At 49.0% G+C, this 18,166-nt stretch overlaps 2 protein-coding genes across 7 annotated transcripts in view; one reads left to right on the top strand and one right to left on the bottom strand.

Annotated features, from left to right (window-relative positions):
* PABPC1L (poly(A) binding protein cytoplasmic 1 like) overlaps positions 1 to 14,752 on the top strand; it is a 27,727-nt gene extending 12,975 nt beyond the window's left edge. The window contains exons 1-9 of one of the 5 annotated variants that reach the window (XR_005984450.1): positions 5,692 to 5,891; positions 7,124 to 7,208; positions 7,829 to 7,957; positions 9,076 to 9,988; positions 11,362 to 11,492; positions 11,936 to 12,010; positions 12,411 to 12,906; positions 13,053 to 13,131; positions 14,618 to 14,752. Coding sequence is in view for 2 of the 5 variants with exons in the window: in XM_041733242.1 (XP_041589176.1) it covers positions 1,764 to 2,030; positions 7,124 to 7,208; positions 7,829 to 7,957; positions 9,076 to 9,179; positions 10,052 to 10,145; positions 11,362 to 11,492; positions 11,936 to 12,004 (879 nt within the window). In the remaining 3 variants the exon portion in view is untranslated. Of the gene's footprint in view, positions 1 to 1,763; positions 2,031 to 5,691; positions 5,892 to 7,123; positions 7,209 to 7,748; positions 7,958 to 9,075; positions 10,146 to 11,361; positions 11,493 to 11,935; positions 12,011 to 12,410; positions 12,907 to 13,052; positions 13,132 to 14,617 lie in introns of those variants that run through there. The other 4 variants (XR_005984448.1, XM_041733242.1, XR_005984449.1 and 1 more) reach the window with 4 other exon arrangements.
* Positions 14,570 to 18,166, bottom strand: part of TOMM34 (translocase of outer mitochondrial membrane 34) — a 17,916-nt gene continuing 14,319 nt past the window's right edge. Inside the window, exons 6-7 of one of the 2 annotated variants that reach the window (XM_041733245.1) lie at positions 15,045 to 15,171; positions 14,570 to 14,849 (exon numbers count right to left, since the gene is read on the bottom strand). In XM_041733245.1, coding sequence (XP_041589179.1) covers positions 14,745 to 14,849; positions 15,045 to 15,171 — 232 coding nt within the window. In that variant the 3' untranslated portion in view covers positions 14,570 to 14,744. Of the gene's footprint in view, positions 15,172 to 18,166 lie in introns of both variants that reach the window. The other variant, XM_041733244.1, reaches the window with a different exon arrangement.

The following is an 18,166-nucleotide window of genomic DNA, read 5'->3' as shown; positions in this document are numbered from 1 at the left end:
GGGCAGCAGTAATTAACGTGATAGGAAAATATTTTCTTCTGACAAAATCGCAAGCACAGGCAAGACTCCCCTATTTTTGTCGTCTGTTTTCACATCAGCAGTCCCTTCTATTGTGACTACAAAGAGGCCATTGTTTTTTCCCATCTGAATTCACAGACCCCCTGACTTCTATCCACTGGCCTCCTTGAGGGGATCTGTGAACTCTTAGGCCCCCTTGTGAATGGGTAGCAAAGTGCAGTTTGAAAATCAGTGGTGTAGAACATGAGTTTTTTTTTTTTTTTTTTTTAAAGATTTTATTTGACAGAATGAGAGAACATGGGTAGGTGGAACAGCAGGCAGAATGAGGAGAAGCAGGCTCCCCACTGAGCAGGGAGCCCAATGCAGGACTTGATCCCAGGACTCTGGGATCATGACCTAAGCTGAAGGAAGATGCTTAACCCACTGAGCCACCCAGACACCCCAGAACATAAGCTCTTACTAGAGCAGATTTAAAAAGTATGTCAGTTCAAATCCAAATGTGTGAGCCAGGCCAGTGTCTTGACCCCAAAAAAGATTACGAACCATAAATGCAATGTGGATTGAATCCTGGAAGAGAAAAATAATATTAGAAAAACTAGTGAAAGCTGAATGAGACCTGCAGCTCAGTTAATGGTTTTGTGGCTAATAATTAATAGTATTGTCCCAATGGAAACATCGTAGTTTTGACACATACACCTTGTTCACATTGGGATGAGCTGGCTGACAGTCACTCCATATTATTTTTTGCAACTTTTCTATACATCTAAAGTTATTCCAAAATAAAAAAGGTTATTTAAATTACAAAGCTAAGAACCTCTTGCCCAGACTCCTAAAGAGCTTGGCTCAGTGCCTTGTAGAGGCAGTGGATGTTTTCCAGAACACTGCATTGGGTTTGAATCCTGGCTGATGTGTGTCCACAGGCTGGGTGACTCTGGACAAGTCACTTTATTTTTTTTTTAGTTGTAATAAGGATTTTTATTTCTACCACAGAGAAAATTGATAGACTAAATTGATAGGCACCAAAAATATAAATTAAATCCTTTTTATATTCCACACAAATCTACCTTTTAATTGGAATCTCTAGGAAACAAATCCTTAGGAACATTTTTTTTTCTCTAATTCTCAAATGAGCCAAAGAATCGTATGGGTGGTTTAAAAAAGAGAGTAGTCAAAATGCAAATTTTCATTACAGCGACCTCAAATGAAGTGTTTAAGATTATGGTTCTGGCTAAAGAACCCTGCCGTGTTCTTAGATCTTTAACCATCCTGAAACTGTCCCCTTACTTCATCATAGCCTGTGTGATGAAGGCCGATTCTATTTAAAGCAGCTTTCCATCACAGCTTAGGAAAATCATTTAAGAAAGAAAATGTACAGATAAAAATCCTGAAATGCAGCTGTTCCCACGGACTCTGGGGAATGTCTTTTTGAACAGGGAGCAGCCCCCGCTTAGCTAGTAGCCTGGTCTCAGCCAAGTCACTCTTGGCTGAGCCCCACTTCTGATGCCTGTGAAGTGGGAATGGAGCGTGCCCCCTGCCCCAGTTCAGATGGTGGTACCTATGAAGTGAGAAGGCATATCTGGCATGCAGTGGGCCTCAGTCAATGTTGGGTGTGGGTGGTTTCTCCTGGACCTGCTCAGTGCCAGGCTGGGCCCCCAGAAGGGGGGCAGGAGGGAGAGATGGGGAGCACAGCACCCAGGAGTCTTCCTTCCCTACCCCCAGCAGCCCTTGTCTTGTCTTGCTTTTAGGTGATGACAGAGGGTGGCCACAGCAAGGGGTTTGGCTTTGTGTGTTTTTCCTCTCCAGAAGAGGCGACAAAGGCCGTGACAGAGATGAATGGGCGCATTTTGGGCACCAAGCCTCTGTACGTGGCACTGGCCCAGCGCAAAGAGGAGCGGAAGGCCATCTTGACCAACCAGTACATGCAGCGCCTCTCTACTGTGCGGGCCCTGGGCGGCCCCCTCTTGGGCTCCTTCCACCAGCCCACCAGCTACTTTTTGCCCTCTGTGCCCCAGGTGATGACCTGCCTGCACCCTCCCACACTCCTTCCCTGATAGCCAGGCAGAGCGGGAGGACAGCTTCACGGGGAGATGTGGGTTCTTGGCGTGTTTCTGCTGGAAACTTGACAGGCCGCCTTTAAAATTTTTTTTTTTGTTTTTATTTTTTAAGATTTTACTTATTCATGAGAGACACAGAGAAAGAGGCAGAGACACAGGCAGAGGGAGAAGCAGGCTCCCCGAGGGGAGCCTGATGTAGGACTTGATCCCAGGACCCTGGGATCACAACCTGAGCCGAAGGTAGATGCTCAACCACTGAGCCACCCAGGCACCTCAACAGGCAGGCTATTTTAACCCCAGCTGTAAAAGGAGGGGTAAGAGTGTGGCTGTCAAACAGCCCTTCCTCACTAGGGAGAGATTTGTGTTATGCTAAAAAAAAAAAAAAAAACAACAACTCTCTCTGGTCAAATGAATTTGAAGAAATGATGCATTAAATGAAAGGAGCCTAGCTTTTTTTTTTTTTTTTGAGATTTTATTTATTCATGAGAGGCACATACAGAGAGGCAGAGACACAGGCAGAGGGAGGAGCAGGCTCCATGCAGGGAGCCCGATGTGGGACTCAATCTCGGGACCCCAGGATCATGCCCTGAGCTAAAGGCAGACACATAACCGCTGAGCCACCCAGGCATCCCTGAATCCAGTTTTATTTTTATTTTTTTTTAAATTTTTTTATTTATTTATGATAGTCACAGAGAGATAGAGAGAGAGGCAGAGACACAGGCAGAGGGAGAAGCAGGCTCCATGCACCGGGAGCCCAACGTGGGACTTGATCCCGGGTCTCCAGGATCGCGCCCTGGGCCAAAGGCAGGCGCCAAACCGCTGCGCCACCCAGGGATACCCCTGAATCCAGTTTTAAATGTCCTTCAAGAAGCCTGGTGTTGAGGGAAAAGGCTCTAACAATTTTTGAATTAAGGACCTTTGAAAAAAATTGCGATGGAGCTATAGGACATGTAAATAAACCTCAGTAAATTTGCTTAAGCATCATAAAAAAAGCTGTGGGCCCTCTTTCCCAGCAAATCTGTATTTTATGTAGTATTGTGGTTGAAAACTGGGATGTTGAAACTAGTTAGAACTAGGTCCTAGTCCTACATTAACTTGCTATAGAATCTGAGGGAAGTGACTTTGCCTTTTGGATTCTCTTTACCCATCTGTAAAATGGGAGCAACATTCCCTACCGTAGAGGTATCCTGAGCACCAAAAAGCCTGCATGTATAGCACCTGCCCACAATAGGTTGTGAAATAGTGATCTTATTATTTACACATTGTGTCTGGTTTCTGGCGATTCACCAACCTCCTTGAGGACCCCTTGAGTGAAGGGAATTGTAAAAAGCTGGGTCACTCAGAGTTGTGTTACTGTCTTGTTAATTGATCAATTAGGGTATAAAATGCAGATTTTATGTAAGCTTACATATTTATATGATTTTGCCTTTTTTTTTTGTATATAAAATACAGTGATTATGAAAGCAAGTTAAGGCATAGAAAATGCTAATAATGCTATCACATTCATAGTAAGCTGCATAAATGTATTTTATCATTATTTACTACCTAACAGAAGTTCTCATTAACTTGTTCAGACAATACTTTTGTGCCAAGAAAATTGGGCTGATGAAAGCCTATAGATTTCTTCCGAGAATATTTTTCAACTCATAAAAGAAAATTCAGAGGATTACAGAAAAACAACTATGTGGAAACATAATTATCAAAATACTTAGGTGACAGCAGTAGGTGCTTCATTATTGTATCCAGCTATACGATCTAGGGACGTAGCAATTAGCATAAATGATATTTTGAGGGCAGCAGTAATTAACGTGATAGGAAAATATTTTCTTCTGACAAAATCGCAAGCACAGGCAAGACTCCCCTATTTTTGTCGTCTGTTTTCACATCAGCAGTCCCTTCTATTGTGACTACAAAGAGGCCATTGTTTTTTCCCATCTGAATTCACAGACCCCCTGACTTCTATCCACTGGCCTTGAGGGGATCTGTGAACTCTTAGGCCCCCTTGTGAATGGGTAGCAAAGTGCAGTTTGAAAATCAGTGATGTAGAACATGAGTTCTTTTTTTTTTTTTTTTTTAAAGATTTTATTTGACAGAATGAGAGAACATGGGTAGGTAGAACAGCAGGCAGAAGGAGGAGAAGCAGGCTCCCCACTGAGCAGGGAGCCCAATGCAGGACTTGATCCCAGGACTCTGGGATCATGACCTAAGCTGAAGGAAGATGCTTAACCCACTGAGCCACCCAGACACCCCAGAACATAAGCTCTTACTAGAGCAGATTTAAAAAGTATGTCAGTTCAAATCCAAATGTGTGAGCCAGGCCAGTGTCTTGACCCCAAAAAAGATTACGAACCATAAATGCAATGTGGATTGAATCCTGGAAGAGAAAAATAATATTAGAAAAACTAGTGAAAGCTGAATGAGACCTGCAGCTCAGTTAATGGTTTTGTGGCTAATAATTAATAGTATTGTCCCAATGGAAACATCGTAGTTTTGACACATACACCTTGTTCACATTGGGATGAGCTGGCTGACAGTCACTCCATATTATTTTTTGCAACTTTTCTATACATCTAAAGTTATTCCAAAATAAAAAAGGTTATTTAAATTACAAAGCTAAGAACCTCTTGCCCAGACTCCTAAAGAGCTTGGCTCAGTGCCTTGTAGAGGCAGTGGATGTTTTCCAGAACACTGCATTGGGTTTGAATCCTGGCTGATGTGTGTCCACAGGCTGGGTGACTCTGGACAAGTCACTTTATTTTTTTTTTAGTTGTAATAAGGATTTTTATTTCTACCACAGAGAAAATTGATAGACTAAATTGATAGGCACCAAAAATATAAATTAAATCCTTTTTATATTCCACACAAATCTACCTTTTAATTGGAATCTCTAGGAAACAAATCCTTAGGAACATTTTTTTTTCTCTAATTCTCAAATGAGCCAAAGAATCGTATGGGTGGTTTAAAAAAGAGAGTAGTCAAAATGCAAATTTTCATTACAGCGACCTCAAATGAAGTGTTTAAGATTATGGTTCTGGCTAAAGAACCCTGCCGTGTTCTTAGATCTTTAACCATCCTGAAACTGTCCCCTTACTTCATCATAGCCTGTGTGATGAAGGCCGATTCTATTTAAAGCAGCTTTCCATCACAGCTTAGGAAAATCATTTAAGAAAGAAAATGTACAGATAAAAATCCTGAAATGCAGCTGTTCCCACGGACTCTGGGGAATGTCTTTTTGAACAGGGAGCAGCCCCCGCTTAGCTAGTAGCCTGGTCTCAGCCAAGTCACTCTTGGCTGAGCCCCACTTCTGATGCCTGTGAAGTGGGAATGGAGCGTGCCCCCTGCCCCAGTTCAGATGGTGGTACCTATGAAGTGAGAAGGCATATCTGGCATGCAGTGGGCCTCAGTCAATGTTGGGTGTGGGTGGTTTCTCCTGGACCTGCTCAGTGCCAGGCTGGGCCCCCAGAAGGGGGGCAGGAGGGAGAGATGGGGAGCACAGCACCCAGGAGTCTTCCTTCCCTACCCCCAGCAGCCCTTGTCTTGTCTTGCTTTTAGGTGATGACAGAGGGTGGCCACAGCAAGGGGTTTGGCTTTGTGTGTTTTTCCTCTCCAGAAGAGGCGACAAAGGCCGTGACAGAGATGAATGGGCGCATTTTGGGCACCAAGCCTCTGTACGTGGCACTGGCCCAGCGCAAAGAGGAGCGGAAGGCCATCTTGACCAACCAGTACATGCAGCGCCTCTCTACTGTGCGGGCCCTGGGCGGCCCCCTCTTGGGCTCCTTCCACCAGCCCACCAGCTACTTTTTGCCCTCTGTGCCCCAGGTGATGACCTGCCTGCACCCTCCCACACTCCTTCCCTGATAGCCAGGCAGAGCGGGAGGACAGCTTCACGGGGAGATGTGGGTTCTCGGCGTGTTTCTGCTGGATACTTGACAGGCCGCCTTTAAAAATATTTTTTTGTTTTTATTTTTTAAGATTTTACTTATTCATGAGAGACACAGAGAAAGAGGCAGAGACACAGGCAGAGGGAGAAGCAGGCTCCCCGAGGGGAGCCTGATGTAGGGCTTGATCCCAGGACCCTGGGATCACAACCTGAGCCGAAGGTAGATGCTCAACCACTGAGCCACCCAGGCACCTCAACAGGCAGGCTATTTTAACCCCAGCTGTAAAAGGAGGGGTAAGAGTGTGGCTGTCAAACAGCCCTTCCTCACTAGGGAGAGATTTGTGTTATGCTAAAAAAAAAAAAAAAAAAAAAAACAACTCTCTCTGGTCAAATGAATTTGAAGAAATGATGCATTAAATGAAAGGAGCCTAGCTTTTTTTTTTTTTTTTTTGAGATTTTATTTATTTAGTCATGAGAGACAGACAGAGAGAGAGAGAGGCAGAGACACAGGCAGAGGGAGAAGCAGGCTCCATGCAGGGAGCCCGACGTGGGACTCGATCCTGGGTCTCTAGGATCAGGCCCTGGGCTGAAGGCGGCGCTAAACCGCTGAGCCCCCGGGCTGCCCGAGCCTGGCTTTCGATGCTGTCGTGCACCTCCTGCACACCCCGTTCCGGCCTAGCATGCCGGGATGCATGACGACTTCCCCAAACCAGCGGAGAGCGAGTGGCATTTCCGCAGCTTGCAGGGCCCTGGCTTGTGGGCTGCCCGCCAGCCTCTGCCGGGGGTCATGTTCTGAGGAGCACAGCTTGGGAAGGGAGCTCCCAGGACTTGGAGGAAGTAGAAAGGTGTCGGCCCTGGGCCGCTGCTGGGATGGATGCACCTGCTCCCTTTAGCAGGAGCTTTGGCTGGCACAGGTCCGAGCAGGCGTGTGCCCATTTGATGCCACTCTCGGGCTGCTGGCTCCACTGAGGGGCAAGGATTGAACCTGAGACCCTGGAGGGTTCAGGGCTGACGGACAGACAGCCTGAGCTGGGCAGTGGGGGCTTCATCCCAGCTCGTGGGGCCTCACACTGGTCCCTAGAGGGGGCAGTGGAATTCCGGCAGGGGAGTCCGGGAGGGGGTGGCTTTCTCACCTGCTGCGGACCCCAGCAGCTGGCCTTCTCCCTCACAGCCTCCGGCCCAGGCTGCGTACTATGCCTCCGGCCTCCCCATGCAGCCCACCCCCAGGTGGACGGCCCCACCTCCGAGACCCTCCTGTGAGTGCTCCCCCGCCCAATCCTCAGCCTGGCAGGTGGCAGGTGGGCGGGCTCCTGGGGCAGTGCAGCCTGGGGCTGCGAACACAGGCTTTGGGGGCGAGCCTGGCTCTGCTGCTTCCCGGGTCTTAACTCGGGGGGGGGGGGGGGTCACTTCACCTCCAGTTTCCTCTTCTGAATGAGGCGTATAGAAAGCACCAAGCAGTGCCAAACTGGCAAAAGGCTCGCGCGGGTCGCCGTTCTCCAGGTTGGCTCCCAAGGCTTGTCTGCTCTGTGACCGTCAGGAGGCTCCCCTGTGGCCCGCTTGCTGATGGACGCCCCCTCCAGGAGCGGAGCTCGCCCTGACTTGAAGTGTCCCGGGGGCCTAGGGGTGTGATCTTGGCACCTGTGCCTCCTGGGGCTCTGGGTGGAAACAAGTTGGCTTTGTAACTGTAGATTTCCACACGTTCCCCTTCCCTGGAGTCTGGGTTGCCTGACTAGGTGAACGCACTCATCTTTTTGCTGAGAATGTTCGAGATCCCCCTCGCCATTCCCTGTCTCCCCCTGGAACCTTCAGGGTGCAGTGTGCCACTCGGATCGCCCTGCCCCGCCAACCTTTCTCTCCATGTTCTCTGTGCCACAAGCCACCTACACTCCAGCTGCCTCAGTGGTCCGGCCACCAGCCATGTCGCGGCGCCCCCCGGCCCAGGTCAGCAGTGTCAGGCAGGCCTCTACCCAGGTGCCACCCCCGGTGCCCCACACCCAAAGAGTAGGTGAGTGTGGGTGGGGCCAAGAGGAATGGGTGTGTGAGGAGGGTGGGGCAGGGGCTTGGTGCTGGGTTGGCACAGGCGGGGGCTGGGGGAGGGTCAGGACTGGCCTCCACCGTGACCTTGTCCTTTGCCCTCTTGGAAAGCAGAGCTGACTTTGGAGGCTGCATGGCATAGCAGTTAGTGTGCGGACCCTAGAGTCCCACCGACCCAGTTCCTGTGGCCAGCTCGCTCTGTGGCCTTGCTAACTACTGGATCTGATCACCTCTTCTTTTTTTAAAATTTTTTTTTCAAATTTATTTTTATTTTTATTTATTGGGGTTCAATTTGCCAACATATAGCATAACACTCAGTGCCCATCACCCAGTCACCCCAACCCCCCACCCACTTTCCCTTCCACTACCCCTTGTTCATTTCCCAGAGTTAGGAGTCTCTCCTGTTTTGTCACCCTCACTGATAATTTTCGTTCATTTTCTCTCCTTTCCCTTTATTCTCTTTCACTAATTTTTATATTCCCCAAATGAATGAGACCATATAATGTTTGTCCTTCTCCGATTGACTTATTTCACTCAGCACAATACCCTCCAGGTGCCTCCACGTTGAAGCAAATGGTGGGTATTCGTCGTTTCTAATGGCTGAGTAATATTCCATTGTATACATAGACCACATCTTCTTTATCCATTTCATCTTTTGATGGACACCGAGGCTCCTTCCACAGTTTGGCTATTGTGGACATTGCTGCTAGAAACGTCGGGGTGCAGGTGTCCCGGCGTTTCACTGCATCTGTATCTTTGGGGTAAATCCCCAGCAGTGCAATTGCTGGGTCGTAGGGTGATCACCTCTTCTTTAGGGATGCAAAGAGTGCTCCCATCTTGTCGTGCAGATGTATGAGATCTCACATGCCAGGGCTTAGCCTCAGCTTAGAACCTTAGCAAGCACTGTAGCAGCCGTGAACAAGGTGGTAGATTTGGGCCGTAAGGCACACACCTCTTCATTTGGCAGATGTTTGTACATCTGTGTGCCAGTCTCACAGCTGGCGCTGGGATTCCATGTGAACGCTCATCTTTAGGCTTTGTGGCTTTAGATCGCTGTCAGGCCCCAACTCCCCTGCTTATCTCTTACAGCCAACATTGGTACCCAGACCACCGGAGCCAGCGGGGTGGGATATTCTACACCAGGTGGGCCTCTCCTGACACACAGATATCCCTCAGCGACACACAACCATGGGGTAAGGCCGGCCTGACTGCCCTCTAGTCTGGGCTCCGGGGGGCTTGGCTCAGAATTGTGGCTACGGCATTGGCCCTCTCTGGGACCTTGTTTTTTCTTTTCTTGATCTGTGAAGTTTCACTTACTGACGTGTACAATCAAGAAACAATCACCCTTACTAACAGAAGGAGGCTAAGGGCCAAGATCACATTTGGTTTATTAATTATTGATTTGCTCTGCCTGGGTTATTATCAAAATTAATCTGGATTTTTTTTTCTTTTTCTTTTTTTAGTATTCGGCAGTGAGCAGCAAGGAAAAATATTCTAGAAATATGCTAAATATTTAAGGGATATGATTAATCTATAAAATTGAAAATATCTACTGTAATTAAGTTAAAAAGCTATGTATTTATCACCCCTCCCCCTGTCCAAGTCTCAAACTTGGCATCATTATATCCTGTCTAGAATTTCAGTGTGTATACTTCAAACTCTTCTTTGCAGAAAGGAACAGGAGAAGTCTTTAAGCAGCCAAATGCTTTTAAAGTTACCATAATGTGGAAAGGTCAGAGGTATGCTGGGGATGTGGCCATAAAGCTACATGATAAAAAGTGCAGTACTTGGCACAAAGTGAAGAGTAACGTGTGACTTTCATTTGGCAACGTTCAGGCAGGGGCCTTTTTATAGGTTCCTGGCACCACAGAAGGCATCTGAATTAGAGCGTGTCTGGCCCACTGTACCCCCGCTAGGGATGTGATCCCACCCGATTGTCCATACTTTGCCCCCTGCCCTCCTCTTCCAGAGCCTTCTGGGGGTCCTATGCTCACCTGACAGGGTAAGTGTTTTGGGGCCCTGCCTGTCTGGTGGCTAAGGGATGTGTCCCCGGCCCCATGTGCAGGTCCAGGAGCCTGCCGTGCGCATCCTGGGACAGGAGCCCCTGACCGCGTCCATGCTGGCTGCTGCACCGCTGCACGAGCAAAAGCAGATGATTGGTGAGTGGCTGGTCCCCCTACTTTGGAGCCAGAAGTGGGGTGCTGAGAGTTGGCCAGCCCGGTGGGTAAAAGTCTGGGTGGAGATCAGCCCGGCAGACAAGGTCCAGCTTTGCCGCTGACCAACCTGGTGGGTGACCTTGCTCGGGTCGCCTCTGCTCTCTCGGCCTCCCTCCCTCTCTTGTGTTAAAACACTGGTCAGGACAGCAGAGCTGTTCAGAGCCCCTGACAGGCTTGAGAGATCTCAGCTGTGGGGAGATCTGGGGCTGGGAGCAAGGGGATGTGGTCTTGGGTTCTGCCGCTGGGTGTTGCAGATCCTCACCTCTCCTGAACAGGAAGAGGCTGTCACCCCATGGGGTCCACCTCCCAGTGCCCACTGCAGGGAGGAGGCAAGAAATAAATGTGCCGTGGGCAAATACATACTCCCCGCTGGGCTGCGAGTTTCCTGTCATTCACCCTGAGCCCAGTGTCTATGGCAGGCCCTGCCAAAGGATGCCACTAACTGTCCAGTGAATGAACAGGTTTGCTCCTGGTTGGCAGGTTCCTTCCTTCGTGGCCGCCAAGATTTCCAGAACCTCTCTGAAGGCCCCTTATTGCCACCACCCTGTTTCCTCAGCTCATTTGGGGTCTTGCCACTTCCCAGGAAATTCTGCATGGGCTTAATGGAGGCAGAAGGCTCTGTTAGCAGTTCCCTGTAAACCTCTTCACTTTTTTTGGGAAAACCCCTCCCACTCAAGCCACCCCAGCCCCCCAGCCTGGCTAAACCCTCCTTACATTGCCGAAGTGGGCTGACCACCCATGCTAGACCCTGTCACTAGAAGTGCCTGATGGGGGTAGGTGAATTTGTCTTACATATGTGGCTCCCCTGCCTCCGGCCCCAAAAAAGTCTAGTTCAGCATTAGCCTGTCTTGGTTAGAATCTCAGAGTGTATGGTGGAACTATTTCTTGCAAAATGAACAAGAGTTGTCTTTGAACACCGAGTTTGTGTCAGACTCTGTATACGTTACTTCATGTAGAACATCAAATTTGATTCTTCAGATTAGCTCCGAAGCAGGATTTGCTCGGGTACTTAACAGGAAAGAGGTTCTCAGTGAGGCCAAGGGACACAGCCTAGAAGGAGCAGTTCTGGGACGACCCCCAGATGCCTCAGCCCTCCTTTCCACAGTAACCCCCACCCCCACCCCGGGCTGCTGGGATATCGGCCAGGTGTTCCGTACAGGTGAGCGTCTGTACCCCCTGATCTACAACACCCACACCCAGCTGGCCGGCAAGATCACAGGCATGCTGCTAGAGATCGACAACTCGGAGCTTCTGCTCATGCTGGAGTCCCCAGAGTCCCTCAATGCCAAGGTGGGCTGGGGCCTGGGTGGCAGGGCGCCCTGCGAGGCCAGGAGGGCTCGTCACCAGGACCTCTCCTAGATGAGCCAGTGCACTGTGGCTTGGACGTTTACCTTTTGGCGAATGCTGGCTAGTACTTGCTGGGTCTTTGAGTGGGAGAAGGCCTTGGCTGTTTCAGCCCTTCCAGATTCCCTCTCTGCAGCTCCATGCACGAGAGTTGGGTTCAAGGAGCTGAGTTCTGAGTATCGGGTTGAGATGCTCCCAGCTGTCCAGCAGCATACATCAGTCTTGAGAAGGTGGCCGTGGGGTTTCTGTCAGGGGCGCTGGCAAGCAGCAACGCTATGGAGGGAGGGGACTTCTAGCACCTAGCAGGCTTAGGCAGCGGGAGGCTAGGGCTCTGCTGGGACCCTGCTGGGCAGCTGCCCTAACCCGCCTCCAACACTCGCGTCCCACAGGTGGAGGAGGCTTTGGCAGTGCTGCAGGCACACCAGGCCACAGAGCTGGCGAAAGTGAATGTGCTCTGAAACCAGGTGGGTGGCTGGGGTCGGCCAGACGGAGACAGAAGCAGTGGAGCCCAAGAGGAGCTGGAAAGAACCAGTTAGGGGCTGATAGTCAGAAACCCGTTGAGAACCACAGAATCGTGTGTCGCTGGCTTTCTCTGAGGCATCAAGGAGTCTGGGGGAAGCTGTAAGGATCAAGGGCAGGACAGACTGTGTGATTAGAATGAATGTTGACCACCGTGCCAAGCGCAGGTGTTCTCTTGCCGGTGGCCCTGCCTGGCCCCCCTGGGAATAGGCTGGGCTGTCCCTGGGCACTGCCTGGCTTTACTCCCCTTGCCGGAAGGCCTGGCTTAGCCCACTCTACCTTCTTAGCTGAAGGCCGGTATCTGCTAGATGTTAGAAACATTTACGCCTATCCTTTCGTCTCCAGAAAATGGAATCCACCCTTCCTTGGCTGACAAGAGAATGGCGTTTCCTGCCAAGCTTGGCTCTCCGTCCCTGTGAACCATAACTTATTTTCCAATTGGGCTCTATCTGGACTTGAGCTCTGTATGTGGAAGGAAGGCTGGTCACCCCGCCAGCCTATCACCTTTTCCTTTGTGTATTAAAAGTGCTGCAAACTGTCTTGTCTCCCAGGAGGCCTTCTTGTGTCTGAGGGAGGTGGGGCAGAGCAAAGGGTGGGCTTGACTTGGTGGAGGGTTTGCCTGGAAGGAAGAGCAACCCAAAGAGTAAAGGCTATAGAAGGTGTGTACACCAGAGTGGGACGGCCAGGATGGGAGCAGACCCCACCCACCCAGCAGTGGTGCAGAGCGTCACTCACTGGCGGTCATCACCCAGCACCCAGAGAAGGAACTAAAGCCTATAGGTGCCCACATCTGAGGCACATGGAGGTTTCTGGACACGTGGCTTGAGTACCAGCGGTGCAGGTATACACCCCAGAACAGCAACTGCTTCTAGGCTCTGGGATGGCTGATTGAGGGATTGTGTGATGTAATTATAAAGGAATCCACATAGAACAACTTTAGGATACCTTCTTCCCAGGTCATGATTTTACCTTCTATGTTTTCATTAGTAAATCAAGATGCTTGCCTTCTAGACCTTGAAAAGAGTCATTCAATCGTGAATGGACGTCACCACTGAACTTAAATCAGGTAAGAGTCATGTCTAAGGGGGGGGTGATAAAAGGGGTACAGCTCCCCACTTTGGTCCCTAGGCCATACACATGGGTCTGCCTGTGCACCCTAAAATCTGCTTGGCTCGGAGGTCGGTGGTTGCTCACAGTGCAGAGATGCATCCCTCCGAGGTCAGAAGCAGTGTGCTAACAGCTGAATGGCGCTCAGTACTCGGTGACGGGGAGCAAAGGGACAATGAAATCCCTCTGCTCGGAGAGTCCTCAAATTGCTTGCTGCTCCATTAAGGGGAGAACAGTTTAACTGGGACACAGCCCAGGAAAGGGTGGCAGCCCTTAATTCTGGTCAAATCCTAAAGTGCTGTCCACCCTCCTTGCCATGTCTTATGAACTTGAGCAGCACTTTCTGGTCCAGGTCCTCGCCCCCTCCTCCTAGCTTTACAAACAGCTGTTGTGGCTGCTTGGATTGCCTTCCGCCTTCTTCACCAGTCTAACTCCCACATTGGAATTCCATGCAAGCCAATGTCCTCAGGGACCCCTTCTCCTCCAAGCATCCCACCCCACACGGGGCAGGGAAAGCACTCTGATGCTTAAGCAGGCTGCATCTTGTTCCTGGGACTATCCGATCACCTTCTCCACTGCCCACCAGAGCCTCAGCCCTCTGAGAGGAAGGACCATGTCTGGTTACTGTGATTTCCCTAGACAGAGCCTGACCCATGCAGACATTCCAGGAAGTCTGTTCAACGAGTGCATAAATGCTCAATAAGCAGCAGCTTTTTATTACCGCTAAGTTCCAAACCCAAAGCTGAAAAAACAAACGTTAAATTAAGTACAGCAAATCTTTATGTACCAGAAAGATGTTTAATACAATAGCTTTAAATAACACAGTTCAACAAAGTCAGTTTTGTTCAAATTAACTTCACGTTACAAAGAACCAAGAAGCGTGGAGGGAACCACTGCTGAGGTCAAAAGTAAGTCCCTGCCCAGACTGGAAGGACACAGACTTCAAGGCCTCTCTCCATCCCACCTTCGGGAGCGGCCACACCTCTGGACGCTTAACACCGGTTAGGCACCTCCACGCAGGAGGCAGCAGCATGGAGCCACGGCCAAGGCCGTCCAAGGGTCAGGATTCTGCGTCCCTACCCAAGGAGGGCCCAGCCAAAAGGCACTGGAGCTCTCAGAACACAGGGAACTCTGCCACGGACAGGGTGGGGATGGTAGCCCTGGAGAACCAGCTCGACAGGCTGCTCTGGGTTCTAGTTTCTCCCTTACCCCCCCCACCCCACGAGCTCAGTTTGCTCAGATGAAGCACAGGGAGATGGGTCTGGTGAAACTAGAAGAGCAGGAGGAGCAGCATGCTGGGGCTTGCATGCTGGGGGCAGGGACAGAGCAAAGTCTGGGGGGGGAGTGGGGAATAGGGCTTCAGCTCTAGTGGGGACATTCCAGCAAAATAAAACATCTGTTTTTTTTGTTTTTTTTAATAACTATACTGAGCTTAATTTGAACAGGCAAAGCCTCTTAAGGGCTGGGAAGCCATCAGCTTGGAGTTGCTTCAGAGCTCACTCGGGGGCGTGCCGGGTGCCAGGAGCAGGCACAGAGGACAGAACTTGGGCACAGGTGTATACAGCTGGGATTTTAGTTTAAACTCTGGTTAACTTCCTGCCGCAACCTCTGGGCAGGGACGTTCCTGGGCTCAAGTTGCAGGAGACTGCTGATGTCTTCAAAGCTGGATTTATAGTCCTGAGAGGAGAGAGAGGGTGGTGAAGACGGAGACCCAACTGAGGGGCAGAGGGTCTCAACCCGTGGGCCTGCCCTGAGCGACGTGGGCTCCCCAGGAGATGAACATGGCATCCCCCACCTTGCCCTGCCTCCGCTCTGGACGTGCCACTTCAGACATGGACGTCCCCACAGGTGCCGGTCAGTCAGGCTGTTTACCTTCAGTGCCTTGTAGGCTTGTGCTCGTCTGTAGAACGCCTTCACGTTCTTTCCATCCAGCCTGAGGGCCTCTGTGCAATCCTTCACTGCCTCCTTATACTGCTTCAGGACCAGATGGCAGAGTGCTCTGATGGGGGAAGACCATTTGGAGGGTTCAGTCATGGCTTCAAGGCCGCCCACCAGCCATAAGGTGGGGGTGACTGTGGATTCGCTGAGCACCCGATCTGTGCTGGGCCCCCTATAGCTCCCTTACCCCTGCAGCAATGCTGGCCCTGCTCTACAGATGGAAGGCGCTGGCTGGCTGGGGGGTGGGGGTGGGGGCAGGGGGAACACCTGTACCAGGGCTGCTGTGGGGCGGAGCCTGGACGGGGGCACAGCCTGCAGGACTCCACACCCTGACTGGTTGGTTCCGTTACTCAGACTACTCCACGTTCCCATCCTGTGCTCTTTTGCTCCTGATAGATTAAAAAGCCCTCTACCTGAAACATCAGAACTGGACCCTGAGGATGGGCATGTGGACATGCTAGCGGGAAGACGTAAAGATGTCTGCAACTCACTCTGAATGTGCCCAAACCAAGATGGACCAATCAATGGCTACACAGTGATAGAACAAATGTAACACCACATTAACGAATTTACGTGTATGAGTGTTCAATGTACAATTCAACTTATATTGTGATAATTTTCATAATCCTGGGAAAAAAGTTGCATGCATCCATCCATATAGCGTTCTGCATCTATGGGGAAAAAAGTATGGACATCTTCCTCAGTGTGTTCTCCCCAGACGGCCACTAAAAACAGGTGTCTTGGAGCTCCTTCCGGAACTCCATTCCACCTCACTATTTGCAATGGGAGCCGTATTCACTTAGTTGGATGAACCATAACTTATCTTACCAATTCCCTATCCGGATGTATTTTTCATTCCTCCCAGTTTGTAAATGTAAGATGCTGCTATGAGCCTCCCTGTACATAAAACTTAGATGCCTACTGGGAGGGATGGATGGGTCAACAGATAGGTGCATTTACAATCTTGACTGTTATTGCCAAAACGCTCTCCAAAAGAGCTGCTCTCTTAGGCTCTATCCATAACTATTTCTATTTTCCTGTAACTGTACCAACCCCAGGTGTCAACCTTTAACTTCAGTCAATAATGGAAGAAAAGGTCTGTTTTACTATAGTTGCTTTAAATATGCACAAAGCTCAGTACCTTTACATAAGGCTTTCTAACCTCATGAAATCAAATTTACCTTTAACGACCTCTCTGATCCCTATCCCCTACCCCACAGCAATTTTAATAGTTTCCCCACTATGAGATAATTAACCTACACATTCTTCTAGAACTTAATGGTTTTACTTTCTACATTTGAAACTGTGATCTGCTTAGAATTTATTTTAAAAGATGGAGTAAGGTAGAGACTCAGGTTTATTTTTAACTCCTATCCAGTCAATGGAACACCATTCATTGGATAATCCCTCTTTTTTCTACACTTTATCATATGCTGAATTCTTATGCTGCTATTCACATTTTTTTCCTAATAAACTTTGGAACCATCATAAAGAAAACTCCAGTGGTTTCATTATGATTGAGTGGAATTTATAAATTAAAAAAATTGATACAAGGGGGAGCTTTTTCTAAGTAATCTCTATACCTAGTGTGGGGCCCAAACCCATGACCCTGAGATCAGGAGCTGTATGCTCCACTGGCACAGTCAGCCAGAGTATCCCCCCAACACTGCTATGTACGAACTTAAAAGCAGGCACAAATTCTGGGGAACTCTTCCCACTGAAGGGGTCCTAATTTAGGCAGGTTCTGTGACTAACCAGTAGAGAGGAAAGGATGTGCTGTAAGTTCCAATTCTAGGTTACATAGGCCTTGGGGCTACAGCCTGGGTTCTTGAAGCCTTGAGCTGCCATTTGAGAAGCCACCTACCCTGGAGCCACCATGCTGTGAGGAAGCTCAAGCCAGCATATGAGAAAAGGCTGCCAGGACAGAAAGAAAAAATGTGCCAGCTGGCCCGAGTGGTGCCGTCCCCTAGCCCTGGGGCCACACATGCCAGTGAAGGCTTCAGAGGACTCCAGCCACACCTACTATTTTGTTGCTCCTGAGAGATCCTAAGTAAGGTCTGCCCTTTCTGAATTCCTGCTCACAAATCATGAGCAAAATAAAATGGCTGTCGTAAGCTACTAAGTTTTAGAATAGTGGTCCTTGATTTAAATTTCAACATAGAATTCTAAGGAAACTGGTTTTCTCCCAATGGGCTCTGGCAAGTTAGAGAATTAGCTAAGTTTCTGGGAAGTAGAGGAACCATGCATTACATACGATGTGGGGACTGCAGAGTATAAATGTGATAGTATTACATTAATACTTCTAAAGATTATATTTAAGATGTTAAAAGTGTGTGACTCTGGGCTACAAAATAAACCACCTTGGCTTTTGGTAAACAATGATTTTTGTATCCAGTTGAATGGTGTTCATTACAAAGGAGTCTGGGAGATGATATAGGTGAGAAGGAACCCAAGCTTTGGAGTCACAAAGACCTGGCTTAAGTCCCAACTTGATCAAGTATTTGTTATTGAGCTGTGTGCACACGAATTCATTTTTCTGAACCCACTGTCTCAGAATAAAATAATTCCAGAGTAAATGAGACTCTTCTAAGGGTTCCTTCAGGGCAAGCAGTCGGTGCCGGGTACGTAAGTGACAGCCCCACTGAAGTACCAGCTGCACAGGGAGAACTGAAGGAAGGCCTAGACGAAGCCCTGGTGCAAGAGCTGCAGATGTACCAGGTGGAGCACTGAAACAGCATCCGGGATGCAGTATAGCTCCAGCCACAGTGGATGGAAAACTCAGTTTTGTGTCAAGTTATTGGGCCTCTAAATTAAATTTATAAGTTATATGGAACCACAACCAAATGCCCACCAAGTCGGTCAAAATAATCCTAAGGTTAAAAAAAATAATAATAATCTTAAGGTTTGGCTGGAAGGACAAACCTGGAAAAAAAGCCAGTGATGTTCATATAGCACTAATAATTAAAATGGGGTAGCATAGACACACTTGCATGAAAATCCATATTTAAACAAAGCACTGTCTTGAATGTGTTAAAAACCCAGGAAAATAGGCTAAT

This window comes from Vulpes lagopus, chromosome 18, assembly GCF_018345385.1.
Source record: "Vulpes lagopus strain Blue_001 chromosome 18, ASM1834538v1, whole genome shotgun sequence".
Lineage (NCBI taxonomy): Eukaryota > Metazoa > Chordata > Mammalia > Carnivora > Canidae > Vulpes > Vulpes lagopus.
The sequence above is the reverse complement of the archived record's forward strand: the minus strand, read 5'-3'. Positions and strand labels throughout refer to the sequence as shown.